General features: G+C 39.2%; 1 protein-coding gene and 2 pseudogenes across 1 annotated transcript; all 3 read left to right on the top strand.

Annotated features, from left to right (window-relative positions):
* Positions 1–230: 230 nt before the first annotated feature.
* On the top strand, positions 231–3,349 carry LOC146477116 (uncharacterized; annotated as a pseudogene).
* A 1,232-nt stretch (positions 3,350–4,581) lies between these two features.
* LOC146477115 (uncharacterized) lies at positions 4,582–10,649 on the top strand. Its single transcript, XM_085113918.1, has one exon. It carries the CDS (start codon positions 8,568–8,570, stop codon positions 9,024–9,026), a length of 459 nt encoding a protein of 152 aa, XP_084970044.1. The 5' UTR covers positions 4,582–8,567; the 3' UTR covers positions 9,027–10,649.
* A 700-nt stretch (positions 10,650–11,349) lies between these two features.
* Positions 11,350–19,011, top strand: LOC146477114 (uncharacterized; annotated as a pseudogene).
* Positions 19,012–19,062: the final 51 nt, after the last annotated feature.

The following is a 19,062-nucleotide window of genomic DNA, read 5'->3' as shown; positions in this document are numbered from 1 at the left end:
TCAACTTAAGGTTCGTAAGTGAAAAATATTTTCTCACTCATTCTTTCAAAGAAATTATATTTTTAAAATAGTCCGGAGAGGGAATTTGTACAAATTTCAAACAGTTTGAAAAGTCAAATGCTGCCAGTTCAGGTTGAATGAGAAGTGCTTTGATAGGGCTCACGCGTGAGAAAACATTCTCCACACGTAAAAAATTGATATGTGACATTTGACTGTTTTTCAGTTACTTAGACTAGCTAGCGAATGAATATTTATTCACGCCGGGCTAGAGCGCGCTGACAAGCGGAACTTTCCATGTCAACAAATATGGCGTCTGTGACTTTGTGCTTTTAGAGTGTGGTGCCTGTCGAAAAAGGTCTCCGAGTGACCCTGGGGTTGAGCTGATGGCCCTTGGACTAAAATTTTATGGAAGCTCTCAAATGGGTGGTCATTTTGATATGAAACATATGGGCCTTTGACACAGAAGAAAAAGGCAAATTGTCAAGGAAAACCACGCAAATTTAGGGAAGGTATGTTTGTCCATATTTTCACGTTTTTGGCTAGGATAGTGTTATAATTCTTCGTGATAATTGAGAAATTTTTTCTTCGAAGAGAAACTTCAAAGCCTTGACAAAAAGTCTATGATTTTTGTTTTCTTGATTTTTCATTCGCTTGTGGGTTTTTTGAGTCAATTTGCAGGATGCCGCACAGTAAAAATACTCGGTTTGACTTGGCTGGATTCATGAAGGCCCGGAATAAAGTTCTGCAGGAAAATAGGAAGTTGGCTGTGGAGTATAAAAAAGTGAAAAGGGCTAAGGAGAAGGTAAGTCAATGTTCTCATTTTACCCTTTTTAACTAGTTATTCATTCATCCTTTGTGGAAGTTTTAGTTTCCCTGAAAGAATGATGAGAGATAAACAATTTTGTAAGACTGTCAGCATCGCCATTACTTGTGAGCATTCATTAAACAATTTTGTAAGACTGCCAGGATGGCTATTATTTGCGAGCATTCATTAAGCTTTACTTTATTTCATTTTTCAACCACTTAGTTTTTCTTTTCTCACCATTTAATTTGACAATGGACAATATAATTGCATTGGCTAAGGTGTAAAATTGTTGATAATTTTGACTGAAATAAAGTTTAAAAATTGGCCTGCAGCCACCCTGGTGCCTCCCTTTGAACAATCTTGGGTCCGCCCTTAAAAAATTAACCATGCAGCATGAAAGAAGTCACTCACTTATTGTAACATTATTGTTTTAAGTTAGCCAAAGCCAAGGAAAGAGTCAGTAACTTAACGTTGGTGGAAGAGAATATTGCTGTGAGTTTATTCTTGATTCTACAACTTTGGTTTTCATGCATGGTGTAAACAGATTAATTTAACCAAAACTGTGCTATGGCAGACTTACGCAATTGCGTGTGGAGTGTTTTTTTTAAAATGGGTTTGGTTTTAAAATCCTTGAAACAGGTGCTTTCTGCCAGCTTGCTGTGATATTCGAAGGACCGTCCCAAATATGATATAACAGGCATAAACTTCAATTTTCAGCCTGGACATAATTGCACCTCTAATGGAAATCTCCAGCCCAGTGAAATATATGCTATATTGATCATGACAGACTTAAACAACAACATACGGGCATCGTGACAGTTATTAAGTAGCTCAAAGAATGCTGTAAGCGGATGAATTTAACGAAAACTGTGCTATGGCAGACTTAAGCAATTGTGTGTGGAGTGTGTCCTTTTAAAATGGGCTTGATTTTAAAATCCAGGAACTGGTGCTTTTAATTTTCCAGCCTGCTGATTGCTGTGTTAGTGGCCACATTCACACCAATAGAACATTGATTTGGCCTTAAAAATGAAGATGCAAAAAGTGATTTTCAGTCTCTTTTGTCATTTTCAGAGCCATGCAGAGTGGTAATAAAAACATCAAGTTTTAGACTTCCAAGACTTCCATGGAATTTTTTTGTTTTGGCAGAATTTGTGTTTAGTTTACGTCTGGTGAAGGTTATTTTAGTATACTCAGTGTAGTTAGTTTAGCTTGCTTAGTTAGTTTTATTTTTAGACACAGGAACAAGGATCTCAAGCAAGAATTAGAACCCCCACTGTACTTGCTAATGGTCAATCAACATTAGGGCCAAGAACTGCAAGGAAAAGGAGGCACGAGACAATTGAGGCTGCTGCCAAACTTCATGGGAGCACAAAAGGACACTTTTCCTCTACTTTTGATGGAACGTTTGACACTTGCAGAAAACATGCAAATTAGATACTTTAGATACTTAGTTCAAATAAGTGGAAGCCATGGGAATACCGGCAAAGAGTAATTGTTGTTGACGAGGTTGAAGCTTTCAAGAAAAAAGTAGCACTGGAACCAGTTTCTGAGAAGACTAAGAGATCTAAAATTACTGCTTTTATTGCCAGACAGAAAAGTAGACAAGAAAGCTTGCCTCTCTTAGGTAGTTTTATTGATAAAGCTCACGTTGAGCCCTTTCATCTGAAGAACAATGCCTAGCAATACTTCTTTAAAGCAATTTTGACAGAAGCTATTAGCAAATCTAAGCTGCAAGCTGATTGTAAAAAGTTTTCAGACGTTCCCACTGATAGCCCTTTTGCGCAGGTAATTACAGCATTACAAACAGAAGTAAAGACCAGGCGCCTGGCAAACAAGACCAAGCAATGGTTCAATGAAACACACGGGCCTGGATCTGATTGGCATTATAGATTTAAAGGTAAAGATTCTTGCTGTTTTTGTCATAATTTCATGAGATTAATCAAGTGGCTAAGTAATGAAAATGATTCCAAGAAAGAACATCAAACTGTTATTGTGTTAGCTTACTTAGGTGTGAAGCTGAGCGACTGTGTTTCCCTCTTTAACAGGTTTGACAAAGACCAAATTGGTCAGCTTTCTGTTGGTTGCCGTAAGTACTTCAATGTTAATGCAATTTTAATGCAATCCTCTGTAAATCCTACTGTTTGGACATTGGGCTATGTTGTCCCTGCTCATTTTTCTCAAGTATTTGAAAAGTATGGCCAGGGTTTGGGAATGGTTACGATTGAAGGACATGAAGCTAAACATATTTTTGTGAAAAAGCTAAGTGAAAACACATTAACATACCAAAACAGATGGTTGGAGATATTTGGACATGAATTCATAATGCTGTTTTGGTTACCTCAGCAAGGTTTCCAGCAGCCAGGAACTAAGTGTAAAAATGAAGCCTATATACCACAGAGAGTTTTCAATGATCCAGGTTATTGTTACTGTGGCCTTTTAAAGGCATCTCTAGGTGATGACAAGTGCACTTTTTGCGGGGATGCAGTCATGAAACACATTGACCAAAGTGTAAAGGAAGGGAAGATTGCTCCACAGCTTTTGTAATTTTTGATGTTCAGTTGTAGCTAAGCTGTGTAAGGTTTTTAGCATTCAAGGCAATGCATAATTTTTAAGGTAAAGATGTACTGTTTGTGATACATTTGTGAGCAAAATCAGCCACCTAAAGCATTCGAAGACCTAACTTTTGTTTATTGGTAAGTGTAATGCATGTAGGTTGTATAAATTTCTTGGAATCATGTCCCATGGACCACTGAGGCACAACAAATATATCAATTTAATTGACTATTTGCTGACAATTTTCATTTCTCATCATTGGCATTCATATGGAAAAAGAAGGAAGTACTTGTATTGAAACAGACAGACAGACAAGGCAGTGGATATTCAAACACTTGCTTTGGGCAAGATTTTGCTCATGACTGTATTAATTTTCCAGGAACTATAAGACAGTGTAACAATAAAATCTGTTTGATGATCCACCTTATTGTTTTTGTGGGTCTCTGCATTGTTGAGAACAAGCCCGGGGAGGGAAGGGGGTACTCCCCTTCTGTACTCCCCTTTGGTACTCTACTCCACTTCTTCCCCTTCACTGGTGATCCTTGCAATCTGACTGGCTCCGAACAGTGCGATTTATTCCCAAATTGCACCATTTTATGCTCTAAAGTGCATCCATTCTTTAGCCCATCAAAATGGAAATGAAGTTAAAAAGATACAATATTAATATTGATAACAAAATTCTGTGATTTCAAAATAGGTGTAATAAAGTGGTAATTGAACTTTGTGTCGTGCAATTTTGGTCTCAAATCAAACTCGTGCTGAGTGCTCATTTGATTTTGAAATCATGCATATGATTTCAGACCAAATTGCACTCCACTCAGTTCAATTGCATACCATTACATATCAGCTCAGAAAGGTATGTGCTGCCCCAAAGGGTAAGGGTTTTTAACCATTTTTTTTGACCATTTTGACGATTATGGTCTTAAAAAATCAAAAATGGTTTTGAAGGGAATCATGAGAAAGTATAAATGCATTTGTCTTTTGAACTCCAAATGAATAGTAGAGAAACAGAAGCATCCAAAGTATATCATGCGAGCTGAATCTTACCAATTCTTGACTTCGGCACTGGTGCGAAGCTTAATTACGCTACTTGTAACAAAGGTATGAAATTGGGTATTGATTTTAGAGGCAGGTGTGAAAACAGGTATGGAAAGTGACATGTTTTGGTCTGAAATAGGGTCAGGATTTGGAGAACCGAGCACATTTAAGTGCCCTAGATGAATTTGAAGACAACATGCTTAATATGATCCAACGAGTAGAGTTTAAAACCAACTGCAATGCAACAAATAACCTCCAAGCAAAACTTGACAAAGATGTACAAGAAATCCGTGAAGATAACAACATCTATGTAAAAGCCGACAAAACAACCAACCACTGCAAGACCGAGCCTCAAGACTATTTAAACCTCCTACAGAAAAACGTGACTAAAGCTTACAAGAAAACTAACAAAAGCACCCCGAATTTGATTACCTCTCTTGACAAACAGATCGCCCAAGACCTCGAACTGGATGACTGCATTGAAGTCTCCGTGAGCAGGGATGCATTCATAACATTAAAAGATCACTAGCCTGACTTCACAAACAACCCAACATACAGACTTATAAATCCCACAAAATCAGGAATCGGCATAATCAGTAAGCACATTTTAGATAACATAAACAAAGAGATAACCAAAGTGGTGGAGATGGGAATGAGAGTTAACAGCTGCTGTTTTCAAATGGTGTGATGCATGTAAACAAGAAAATAGTTTATAAAATATGGTTATTTACTATTGTAAGTACAGGGTGTCAAGTGCTTTAGGGGTCGAAAAATATAGGAATATAGGACTCAACGACCTGAAAATATAGGACAAAACTCATCAAAAGTGCAAAAATATAGGACTAATCCGGCAGTAACTTATAAGCTCAACGTAAGGTTCTTTATGTTATATAAACTCTCAAGATATAGCTTTCATTTAATATGTTTCCAAAATTGAAAGCCAACAAAAGAAAGACGCTTTTCTCGGTTTCAAAAAATGTCTTTCAAACTTATCGTTACTCCATCATTTACTTCAAAAAGTCAAACATGGCAATCAATTTTTTCTGGGATCAAACCCTCATCTCACTAACGATAAGTTACTTGGTGTGCAAGATCAATAACAAGGGCAATCTTACATTCCTTTCAGTTCAACAATGGTTGACCAGATCAACGTGTTCGAGTCCGAAACTAAGAACTGACACTTCTGTGAATGCAAGTCAGTAGCAAAGAAATGGATTTACTGACAAAAACAGTTAGAATTACAAAAATTAGGCAAAATAAAAGCCCCTTTGAACACAAGTCACCATTCTGGATGCACTCATATGCTTTCAGGTCAGCTAAACCATTTGTAAATTCTTTTATATGGTTAAGGCCTTAACCATTGCTGCTAGGTTGTCGTGGTTGTCTTCCTAACGTTGGATTTCTTCTTGTTCTTCTTCTTTGCTGCCTGCTTTGGTTCTTAGCTGCTTCGTAGGAACTGGAACTTCTCCAAAGCTTTTTTCAAGTATTTTCCGCTTCTGACACTCAACACTTCTCTGCTTCTCTCTTATCTCAGATACCTCTGTGATAACCCTGTAGAAGTTTCTATCATTACCTCTGCTGCACTTATGCCAGCTCTATCACTGCTTTTGACTTAACTCTTCAGATTGCCGTTTCAGTCAATGGCCACCTCCATTGCACACCAACACAAGTTAAGAGAAAGAGTGGGTGCAAATTTAAAGAAAATTGGCACTCTTAAGTGTTGCAAACGGATCTTTGTGATAAGAAAGTCTCCTGAATTGTGGATTCTAAACGCCGAAGCAACGTTTAGTTAATTTTCTAAATATTTCTTGAATATTTTTGAAACAAGGCTTAAAATATAGGAATTTATTGGATTTTTCCTCAATTTATAGGATTTTATAGGACAAGTCTGAAAAAATAGGATTTTATAGGAATATAGGACTTACTTGACACCCTGTAAGTATTATTTGTTTGGCTAGGAAAAGAAACCTCAGCAAATAGATCAGGCCTTAATTCTGAGAGAGAAAGTGATGGGATCTCAAACACTGATGATACCAGGTCTAAAAGGAAAAGATAGAAGTGCACCACAAGTGTGTTTGAGTCTCTGTGAATCCTCAGAAGCTGGGATAAAGAGGTAAATACAGTTGTTTGGTTTCAAGGGTTTCAAAACGTCGTGGGAAGAACAGATTTGTACACTGTATGTGCTGATTAAATGATATATAGACCGGAGACAAAGAGATAACAAAACCCTGGTAGTTTTGGAAGATTGAAAAGAAAGTATGGTTACTGTAATATTATGATCACCACAACAGTGATGATGATGAAAACGATGATATCATCATCATCGTTGTCTCTTGCTGTCTCAAGATTTATTTATTGTTTTCTGCGATCCTTCACAGATTTGAAGATATTGAAGAGAAGGGGCATGAGAAGGAGTTAAAATTTCGACTTGAATGAGACAAGAGGAGAACTTGAATTACATCTCCTTCAAACGATAATGCAAATGAGAGGCTGTAACAATTAATGGGCAATGCCAGGGCTGCAGGAATCTGAAAAGTCTCTTGGTGGACAAACTTCTTACCATTTGACATAAAAAGAGTCAAAACTCAAAAAAAAGTGACAGATATTACTTCATGAAGGGACAATAAAGTTACCTTTGTTTAATTATGTTACCACTGATAGTTTGTCAACGATCAACGATCTCACGGAAAACAAGATGCTGTATCACCAAATGTGGAGACCATAACTAAGGGCATTAAGGAGGAACTGGCCAAATGTGAGTTAAACAGTAAAAAGTTCTTGAGCTGGGCATCCGATGGGGCTTCAGTTATGGTTGGTATGGTTTGTATGGTTGGTAACTGTGGCGTGTAGACTGCAACAAGATTGGAAGTTTCTTCCGATGTTGTACAACGTTTGAACGTAGATAGGAATACACATATTACCATACTGAAAACAGGAAGATTTTGGTCACGTGATAGGGAACCAAAATCGTCCACAAGTATCAAGTTTCATTCGGTAAGAAAGCGATGCGACGAAAAAAACTTATGGACATTCTTGGAAGAAAAACTGGACACTTTTTTTGTTGATTGCCAACCACGTAAAACCACCCAAAGAACGTTTACATCCACCTCTGCCTTACATTATGTATCGAAAGGAATCAGAGTGGGTTAAAAGCCCCGGCCAAACGATCTAACATTGTTGTACAACATTTGTTAGTTCAACAATGTTGAAAAGACGGCTAAACGCTTTAACATTTGCGAAATGTTCGCCAAAATGTTTGATCAAAAGCAAAAAATTCTTTAACAAAAAATGTTGAACACACGTTATCAAACACAGGGTGTAACGATTCAACATTGTTGAAATAACAAATGTTGTACAACAATGTAAGATTGTTTAGGCAGGCACGTGTTTAGCTGCTAACATTATATACATAATGCATTGCCTCAATCCAGCATTGCGTCCACAAATCCTTCTCACTTAATTTGATGCGAGTATGCTTTAATATGGTTACTCTGCTAGTCACATCTGCATTCACAAGTTGGTTCACAGCAGCCTTTGATTATTAACATTCTCAAGCTGAAGAAGGTTGTAGTAACAACCGAAACGTCTATTTTATATTTTAAAGCCAGTGTCAACATTTTACACAGAATTTTTAGCCCATACATGTTTCTCTTTATCTTTATTACACACTTTGCACCCCAAAGGATGTCTTCAGTTGGTTTTAACAGACCTAAGAGCAAGCAACCAGACAGACCAATCTTTGCCCAGATCTTTCCAAGAAACTCAGCTAGAAAGTTTCCTTAGGAAGTATGTGGATCCTTAATCCAAAACTTTGTGAAAGAGTCCTCCCCAGTGCTTGATTCCTTCAAGATTTCTGACATGCTCTCTGTTCCTGGTAAAACTGAGGATGGCTTCAGGTACTGACTAATTTGTTATTGTTTCTTACTTTTCATGACAAATAGGAATTTACAGATAGTTAAGGTTAGTTTGTTGGTTTAAGCTATCTAAATACACCCCAGACTTTGCTTTGCACTTTGTTTACAAGTTGAGTTATCAAAGAACAAACACAGTTCATGTACCTTCAACAATTTCATTATCAACTTAAGTACCATGTCCATTCTCAGAGTAAAATCTTAGTAAATTGTGTCTTTATATCTCTCTTGCCTTATGTTGCTGTGAATATGGCAAGAACATGATCACAAAGCTGGCAGACCACTATAATCCAGGGCCTCAGCACACAAATGACCACCAACAGATCTTTGCTGAATGGCAAAAGGCCAAGTACGACCTGCTACAGTGGAAGGAGAATGACCTGTCCCAAACCATCCACAATGGAACTGGGTTGGTTACAGCTCCAGACTGGTGCCTGTCCAGCCTTCTGCAGCCTACCTACTGGTCACACTACCCAATGCTCTCCTTTGTAGCCAAAGTCTGTTCCAGTTGCGCAGTGAGCAATGCTTGGCCCGAGGGAGCTGCCAGTATTCTTAAACGGCAGAAAAGTAGGTTACACTCACACCTAAAGAACGATCTGCTGAACCCATTACTTCAGATCACAATCAATGATCCAAAGCAAGACTCAAAGGAGCTGCCAACACTTGTGCAGGAAGTTGCTGTAGAGCGGTTAAAAGAGGAAGATAGAAGAAAACTATAGACGCTTCCTACTGTCTCAATTGTTACCTCCACATCAACCTCTACACACAGACAACAGCTCAGTTTACGCCAGAGATCACTGTAGAAGATGATCTGCCACACCATGCTGATGAACATGATCAAGAGGATCATTCCATGCCATCCTCTATGGAACTTGATCCGTGTTTCCCTCAGCTGGAAAGTGCTCAAGAGCCAAACTTTGATGGCTGCTCTCCAGCTCCAAGATTGTGAAGACAATGAACCGAACATGAAAGATTCTGACTACGAATCAAGACTATTTTCTGATTAATATTAAACATGAGCTGCTTTTGTAGATTGGGCTCACTTGAAAACTGATCAAGGAAATATGGAACAAATTTGACATCGTAACACAAGTATTACCTCCATTGCAAAAAACAAAAAGCCAATATTTACATGTTTTAGAGCAAACAATGCCTCGATTAAAACAGTTAAAATACGGAGCGAAATTGACCAGAAATGGCCTAAAAGGCACCCATTGGGCCTTGAACACTCAAAATGTTCCTGGGAGAGGCCTCTCAGACCCTTGCAGTGGGGGGGAGGCGACCCCACTCCCACACCTACCCAGACTTGGCACTACGAGTCAAGATGGCGTCTCTGCAACCATTATGAAATCTCAGCCAATTCCAAACACTACAAAACAAGCATTATAAGTTGTGAAACTAAACTTGACCACATCTGTTTCTGTAAAATTTCATTACCTCATGAAGTAAAATAAAACGCCACATTTTCTTTGTGGTGACCACCATCGGTGACATTTAGTTGGGCTTCTTCTAACAAAGCCACTTAAAGATATGTCACAAATATCCAGTTAAAAAAAAAACAAAGAAACCACTTCAGCTATTGTTTAGTTGTAAAAAGTGCAACAACAATAATCTGAGGTTAGTAGGGTAAGATTTTGCCGACTTTGTTTATGAAATTTTTCATTAAGTTGAATTGAGGAGGTTAAACGAATGCAGACGACTTTTACCAGCATTTTGTTGTTTTATTTTGCTTTGTGTGTTGGAGTGTTTTATTCAATGATTCGAGGCAGTTAATTGACAAGTGTTGGAGAAACTTTGCTAGTTTGTTCTGTACAATAGCTGATTTTGTTAATGTGGGTGAATTCGGTTAATGAGGGCGACACCTCCCAGTTTGCTTCTGGGATATCACACCTTTTTGGTGAATTTTTATTCTTTAGACAGCTGCGTCAGCTGTTATGTTATTTTCTTGTGCCTATGACATTGAATTTACTTATTGATGCACTCCCGCACGGTCTCTTTTGATCGTTTCGTGCATTTGTACTATCTTCTGGATTACTAATTTATGTTAAGCAAATTTGTGATAATGAGACGGGAGCGCAAAGATTCTGGGATTGTGTTATGTTGCCATCCTGCGATTATTGTTCGATGCAATGGATTGGATAGTTATGCTCTGTAGTTGTTATTTGTTTTGGCTTTATTGCTGAGCCAGTGTATAACTGAAGGCATGTCCTGATAGTTTTTGAACAAGTGAAGGTGTTTTGTCCCAGGGGGTAACACTTTGGGTAGTGTGAGTGTTCTATGATACAGAATTTAACTCATCGTTTATGGAGTTTATATTCCGACACATTTTGTTTGTTGTTCAAATTTTTTGAGTTTGGCCTCCCGCCCTCTTCTAGAGTTCAATAAGTATGAGGCCTTAGAATTGGTTAATGCCTTAAAGAACGCAGCCCACGATTCCAAGCATGAAAAGCAGGCATATTATCGCCTAGTCTTTGAGACGCTGCGAGGGAAGCTTGATCAGCCCAGTGATCAGTTTCGCAACTTCATCTTCCCACTGCTTGGGGAGAAGGTCTTGGATGTTGTAGCCAAAGTTGAGAAGAGTAATCTGCGGTAGCTCCAAAAATCGTCTGGTGCATGTGGTGTATCAAAGAATAGGAGCTACTTGTCCTCTAGACCGCCTCGGCGATGTTTTAATAGTAACAAGCCGGGTCATATTAAGGCACAGTGCCTTCAGAGGAAGAGAGATTTTGGTGAATCAAATGTGCAGAATTATAAGACACCCCCAACCAGTTCCAATAAGTAATGTTCTGAATGTAGCTCGCATCTCAGTTGGGTTTTTCACAACATTTTGAGTTGTAATTGCGGCTGTAGAGTTCAATAACTGTTATCCCAGCAATCTCTATTGTCTTTTATGTGTTCTAGACCATTTGCTGTGGCATATCCTTTATTTTTTAAAGTCGTGGGTTTTGGCAGTTTTGAAAAAGGGTATCTCAATCAACCCCCCCCCCCCCCCCCCTCAGTTATGCTGGGTCAGAGCTGTCATCTCTCTGTTGACTTCGGGTTTCGTCGCCACAAGTTTCTCATTTTCTTTTCCCTTTTATTTTCCCTTTTCAGGGATGCCTTAAAGCCTTTGGCTGGGCATGGGAAAGGGACTTAGCATTTGATTCTAAAGTGGTCCAAGCTGGAACAAATAGACGGTGTCTGCGATGGGTAGATTGGCGAGGAAACCCTGTTCCTGTCAGCAGCGAGGTGACAGCAAATTCTCAATTCAGATCAACGGTTCTGAAAGTGTCACGTTGGGAAGCTCTTAGTGATGTTGGAGATTTACTCTTTCGAGACCCCGAACATTTTAGGGTGGGTGAGTTACACGAGCAATATGTTGATAGCTGGAAAGAAATTGTCACGGGGAATCCTTCGTTTCATCAAACTGAAGTCTTATCATGGATTGACGGCAAAGTGTCTGTCTCCCTTTTTTCAGCATTTCTCGGGGGTTTTTAAGGGAGAATCGTATGACTCTGATCTCCCTCCGGGAAAGGCATTTCTAAATAATGTCTCTTGTAAGCTGTTTGTAAAGTTTATTCAACAAACCCTTCTTGATCGCTTAGAAACTGGTGCAGTGTCTTTGTTGGGGAAGATGGGTGAGGTCCCACCCCCCCATCTCGTTCTCCCTTTGACCGTGGAACCAACTAAGCCACCTTTGTGTCATGATGTACGTTTTTTGAATCTTTGGATGCAAGACAAGCTGTTTAAGTTGGATCATGTTGGTGACCTGCCACGTTATGTTTCACGGAATTCATATCAGAGTGTTCTTGATGACAAGTCTGGATACGATCATACTCTTTTGTTGGATGACAGTCGAACATTTTTTGGCATTCGGTGGGGTGGATGGTATCTCACCTATAATACTTTACCATTTGGCTGGAAGATTTCACCGTACGTTTATCATAACACTGGTCTCGTGGCAACAAATTTCTTGCGATCTTTGAATGTCCCTTGTCTTTTGTATATTGATGATCACTACAACGGACAACTACAAATTTCCCTTGATAAGGGGGTATACGCTGATATTCCGACCGCTGATGAGCATAGATTTGCAGCTGCAAAATCAGCCGTTTTTCTTGTGGCCTATTTTTTTATTCAACTTGGATATTTTTAGGGCTGGCAAAATCTGTTATGAGTCCCAGAACGGTTGTTCCTTACTTAGGGTTTTTATCGGACCCAGCTCGACAGGTGTTCCACCTCATTCCCGAGAAGAAAAGCAAATTTTTTCAAGTTAATTCGGGAGATCCTAGACGCTAAAACAATACCGATTAAAACACTCCAGCGTTTGGTTGGTAAATGTGTTTCCTTCTCCTTAGTCGTTCCTGGAGCACGACTGTTTACCAAAGAAATGAATGCGGCTATTTCTAAGGGCCATCTTTCTTCCAAGCTAATATGGGTGTGCGGGGCCCTTAGAGAGGAAATTTCCCATTGGAGGGATGAGCGTCATGTTCGAGTATCAGTTACTACGGATGCTTCTAACTTTGCGTGGGGAGGATCGCTGATTTCACCAGTGTCTGCAGATATTTCTGATTGGACCGATGAAGAGCAATCTTGGGACTTTGCCACAAAGGAAGCTACTGCCCTCGAGAGGGTGCTGCTGGCTTTTCAAAATCAGTTGAGGAATTCCCGGGTGGATGGTTTGGTTGATAATCAGGCTGTGGTCCAGGCCTGGAACAATCAAAGTGGAAAGAGTGGAGTTTGGAGGCCCTACTGGTCACACGTGTGATTTGATGGCATTGGATTCAAACGCAATGAAAGATAAATTTGGGAAATCCTTCCACATTTTACGCCCTGTCAGACTCCTGCGTCGTCGGGGGTAAATCTCTTTGCTCAGGATCTTTCCCAATTGCGTTTAAATTTAAAGTTCAATTGAAATATGAAACTGAACTCTATATTGTGCGTACCAGTAACAATATGAAATTTTTAAGAGAAAAGTGGGCGATTTTTGAATCGACGTAACAACTCTTTTTTTATTTATTTTGAGAAAGGGGTGTGTGTGTGGGGGGGGGGGGGGGGTCAATTAATTTTGTACTTCAAAAAGTGTAATAAGGATAGTGTAATATGAGATGTATGTGTTATGTGTAGCATTGAAATAAAGCTATATTAAAAAAAAAAGATCAGACGTCTAAGGGAAGTGGTTAATACTACTATACTTGAACAGGTCCAACAAACCACAGCTATTATTAGCCTTGATTACCATATAAACTAGATAGTTACGTTTATGACAGTCGATAGGAATGGACACAATTGTCATTTCTTGTGCTAATTATTGTTAGTTAATCTCTAGTCTTGATTTTTATAGTTTGTAATTATCACACAGCATGTCTGAAAACCAGCTTGCTGAGCCATTTACCGTGTTAAAAGAAAGTTGATTGTTGATTGAAAAAAAAAAAAAGGATCTTTCCCGACATGAGCAGTTTTTGGAACGACCTTACGTTTTTCCTCCGTCAATCTTAGTGGATCCCGTCTTATGTTTTTTGAAGAGTTTCCGGAGGTCATGTTAGGTACTTGTTTTGGATGTGTATCCGAGGAAATATTGGTGGCCGCTGATCCAGTGTTGGTCCACGAGGTCTCTTAAGCTTGCTCATAAAGGCAATTCACAAGCCCTTCTCATCCCGTCTAAGGAAGGATGGATTAATCACTCTAATATTCCGGGAGACTTATGGATCTTCTTGGTTGAGTTCTAAATTATTTAACTTGTGTTTAACTTTGAGCCGAAATGGTGAGTTAGTCTGGACAGAGATGTTTTGAAGGATGATTGATCGTCTTAATATTTTTTGTCTACAAAATTATGTGATGTTACATAGCTTATGAGGTTCTAATATAAGTGATTTAGGACGATTTGGTCATACCCTGTTGTCATCGTCTTTTCTTTTTGAGAGATTTAGTTAGTATGATGCTCGCAATTTTAAATAAAATTTTGTAATATCTTGTTGTTCCCCATTCTAGGAGCTCCCGCTGGTGGCAAAATTGTTTGTACCTTCTGTTCGGTGTCCATCTTGTGGCTATTCCAATGATTGTGATTTTCGATTCTGCCAACGTTGTGGTTACTCTCGGAGGACAGTGCGTGTTAGGCAGTCAGGTTCGGCTGATATTAATTTAGACGAAATTGATACTCATTTGAACCAATTGTGGAATTTTGATCAACCTACTAGCTATTCAAAACAAAAAGACTCTCTTCAAAAGGAATGGGAGAATTTTCTCTTGGGTCTGCCGGGTAAACCATCTCTGGCTATCGTTTCACCTAGCTGTGTCGTTTCCTTGTGTTTAAGGATTGAGGTGGCAACACTCAGGTGCATCGAAATGGTTGTGCCTTTTAGGGCAATGTGGTACTCATTCATGCGGATGCCCCGTGAGACTTTCATACAAGACTGTTGATTCTTATATTGGAAAACTTCGTTCTATCTTCCACGCATTGGTCGGGATGGCGAATGGGACAGGCGTTTGAGTTTGGGGAATCCGGCGGCGGATAAATCAGTTAAGGACTATCTTTGTTTGATAACGGCAGACCAGTTGCCGGCTAGGATTACACCTAAACAGGCAACTCCGTTTTTTGTTGATAAGTTAACTCAGCTGCCCTTTCATATCGACCAGAAACTAGCCTCAGAGGATTTGTCTCCAACACAGCGTTTTATTGTGGCCCGAGATCAGGCTTATTTTAAATGTGTTTTCTTTAGCGATGACCGCCCAGGAGATTTAGGTGTGAAAGTCCCGGAGATCTTGCATTTTCCTAATGACGATGGATTCCTTTTCAATCATGTCTGGGGAAAGACTTTGAGAGACGGTGATGAAAGTATTTTTGGTATCAGAAGAAATCTGCAATTGGCGATCTGCCCGATTAAGGGGATTTAGCAGTACATGGCAGTGGCCGGAGACCTCACAATTGATCTCACAACCGGCTATCTTTTCCGCCCTACTAATCCTCAGGGAGGCATTGTGGATTCCCCCTTTTCTTCAGCAACCGCCGAAGCCCGTCTTAAGTCTTACTTGAAGGAGATGAGAGCCGATGAGGAACAGACGCTTCATGGCTTACGCTCGGGGTGCGCTATTACATTGGAGTTAACTGGTGCAGATTTATTGGAGATTATGGATCATGTAGGATGGACTTGTCGACATACTGCACTTTATTATCTCCAGTTAGCCAAGGTCCTGAACCCCTCTGGTGCCTCAGGAAGGCTGAAGGCAACTGATTTAACGGAAGTTATAAATCCATGGCAGGGTGTTAACCAGCTAAAACGCTTTATTTGCACCTCTTCACTGCTGCCTTAATTAAGTTAAACAACAAGGCAGTGCAACCAAAGGACAACATTGATCCGGCAAAACAAGCTACTGTGGTATACAGGATTCCCTGTGAGTGCAGCAAGGTGACACTGGAGAAATAGGGAAATCTCTGTAGGAGAGAATCAACTAACACATCAGGGATATACGGCTCACCTGTACCCAGACGTCTGCTGTTCCTGAAAATGTCCACGAGACCAGCCACTATCCGCTTTGGGATGAGGTTAAGTTCATTGATTGAGACCCTCACTGTGACATTGTATACGTGCAGGGTTAAGGAAAAGACATCAACAGGGGAACGGGACAATGGTGGACCACTGAGGAAACAACTTCTTGCCAAAACAGTGGAGGATCAAAATGCACCAACCACAGCCGACCTGTGTGTTATTAATGGCGCAAAAATAACTAGTTGACCTGATCACCAGATGAACACTAGCAGTAAGCAGTTGAAATGTTACAATCTACGTCCCAAAGTGACTACATCGTGACACAAATCCCAAAGATTTGAAAAGCTTTACTTCTAATTTTATTTTGTTGTTTTACCTTACTTACTTTCCTTCTTTTTTCATAGTTTCTGCTGTAATGTAGAACATATTAAATGAATTCTACCTCATAGGAAAAGTCCTAGAAAACAAAGCATTGGCCACACAGATTCTCCCTTGTTGGCTAAGTCAGTTACAGTATTCATGCACACAATCTTCAAGTGTCCACCACCAGCACGATTTCATTCATGTTATTTGACATGTTTGATTATACTTTTTATAATTTACTGATTCTACAGTTTCATGTTGCACAGGTTTAATTATTTGCATCTTATGCCTAAGGATATATTTATTCATCCTTACATGCTCAGTCATAGCTTTAACTTTAGTCACAGCTTTTTTACCCTTAATACTTAATTTTTGTTTATTACTTATTATAGTATCTGTGTTTCGTTTACAACTGCATGTCACAGTCTTACACTGTAGTGCCGATATTGTAGCAATATTGCAGTCTTAATGTTTGTCTATTACTAATACCCGCCAAGATTGGCTAATGCTATATGTGGGTTGTGTAAATTGTCTTTGTATATTTGTTGGAAATAACAACAAAAGTAAGTAAAGTAAAAGTTGAAACGGCACCCTTCTTTCTTTCTGCCTCTCCCCTTTAATGTTGAATTTGTTTGTTTTAGCAAGTGGAAGTGAAAGAAATGCTGTAAACGCAACATCGAAAGAGAGGGTAAGGGGAGTACATGCTATATGGGTGAGATGTGATATATTTGTGGTCTTAGTGAAGTGTCTAAACAAATTATGACTGCAGTTGAAGGGCTAATTCCAGTTTGAAGACGATGAGAGAGAACAGGAAGAACCTCCCCAAATAAAATAAAGAACTCTGCCGCTAAAGACAAATCAGGCCACAACAAATGATTAACAACAATTAAAGCTGTTACCAGCTTAAACTCGGGCCATATATGACTGCATGGTGTGTAAGCCTACAATCTTTTAGCAGTGATAACCTCCAGCATCGCTTACTCCCCCAAATCAATAGATACAGAGATATAGTGAGGCAACAAGTAACCACCGGAGAGAATTGCATTATTTGCAGTACAAATGAAATACAGGGGAAAACAACATTTTTTAAGTAGAATAACTTGTGCTTCATATTCCCGGGCTTTAATCCTTAGATTTTCACCTTTGATTTGGAGACCGAAACCATTTGTACATTGATTGTTTCAATGTTAACTGTGAGTCAGAGATGTATCTGTGTGACCCCAATATTTAAATCTCCTAAATTTAGTATACACCGACATTAGCACTCTAATGTCAACTTATCAATATTAGCTTAAATTCTTTTACTCTCGATAAGTACTTCATATGATTGCAAACTATGACGTAACACTCATAAGGTTCTTATCAGGTTTACACTATCTTATGACTAATATGAAGGGGAAATTTATGTGTTAGCATAAATATGCGTAACCATGTCGATATATAATCGTGAAGACTAATTGTGACGAAGTTTGGGATATCCGACCAATTGGATTCAAGAAAAGAACGTAAAAGGTGATCGGAAGCATTGAATTCAAGGACGAAAGATTACGACAAGTCTCTGCTATCGACCATGAGGTTTGACGAAGGGAGAAATTCACTGAGTGAGTGGGAACTTTCAGCAATTGCAGAGAGAATTTGGTGTTGTATGCTAACTCCTTCCATTGAACCGATCTAAGGGGCAACTTTCCTTTCAGGACGGATATTTTCGAAAAGTTCGACTTCGATTAACCTCCCTCGCAGACGCTCTTGTGACTCTTCTCGATAAATCCCCCTTCGGTGTCAAACGTAATCGATAAGATAAGGTCTTAGACACTGAATTTACATACAGCCAAGCAAAATATTTCATTTCTCTGGCCGCAGTATAAAAAAGAAAACGTTTAATTAACTTTAAAGATTCAAGACCATTCCGTGGGTGAAAGGCTTAGGGTAAAGTAGGAAACTAAAACTTAAGCTTCGGAAATAAATTTCATTTGGGGTCCAGTGTGAGCGATAAGATCTATTCACCAGAACAAATGTAAACACTGAAAGTTTGCTAATGCACAGAAACAATCAACGCTTGACGAATTAATTTCTTTATTTACGTTCACTTGGATAAAACCAAAATGTGATCCCCCACGTTCTCTCGTCTTGTCAAACAATCCCAAACTTGGGGAGCTCTTTTCAATCGAGTGTGAAACCAAAATTATTCAATTCATCTTTATTAGATGTTCTTTAACGCGACACAAACTAACGAGGGCTACGAGAAAATGTCAGATGACTCGTGTGCCTGTTTAAGCAAACATAAAACGCAAAAATGAAAACTTTCAAAGGAAATTACCCAAAAATTCGAGTTAATGTTGTGAATGAAATTATCACAGTAGAATCTGAAAAAATCTTCCCTTCGGGGTCGAGCGTTAGCGATAAGATCGATTCATTGGAACAAATGTAAACGCCGAAAATTTGCATATTCATACCAACAACAACTGAGTACCGCAAGGCTAAACACATTTTTATTTTTACGTTGGATAAAGCCAAAATAGCAACTTTAGCACCCGGGCTTTAGCAAAACTGAAAGCCCCTTCCGATGTTACAAAACCTTGAGAAAGGCCGTCATTTGGATGCAGAAAGGAACTGCCACGCTGAAAACACCGGGAGGAAATCGGTCACATGCTAGGCAACCAAAATCGTTCACGTGCATCAAGTTTCATCCGGCGACGCGGCTTTTGAATATTTATCTATTTTAGCTACATGTATCATTATCTATTTAACCGTTGTTATTTAATATTTAGGTGTGTATTGATTGATCATTTTAGATAGCGCAGGTCCACATCAGGACTTAATGTCTTGCCAATTCCCCAACCTGCTTTACCAAATAAACTATGTATGTATGTATGTATGCATTGAGGAAGAAAATTTTTCGGCGGTTCTTGGAAGGAAAACTGGACGG

Source organism: Pavona decussata, unplaced genomic scaffold, assembly GCF_977016875.1.
Source record: "Pavona decussata unplaced genomic scaffold, jaPavDecu1.1 SCAFFOLD_72, whole genome shotgun sequence".
In the NCBI taxonomy this organism is placed as follows: Eukaryota; Metazoa; Cnidaria; class Anthozoa; order Scleractinia; family Agariciidae; genus Pavona; species Pavona decussata.
The sequence above is the reverse complement of the archived record's forward strand: the minus strand, read 5'-3'. Positions and strand labels throughout refer to the sequence as shown.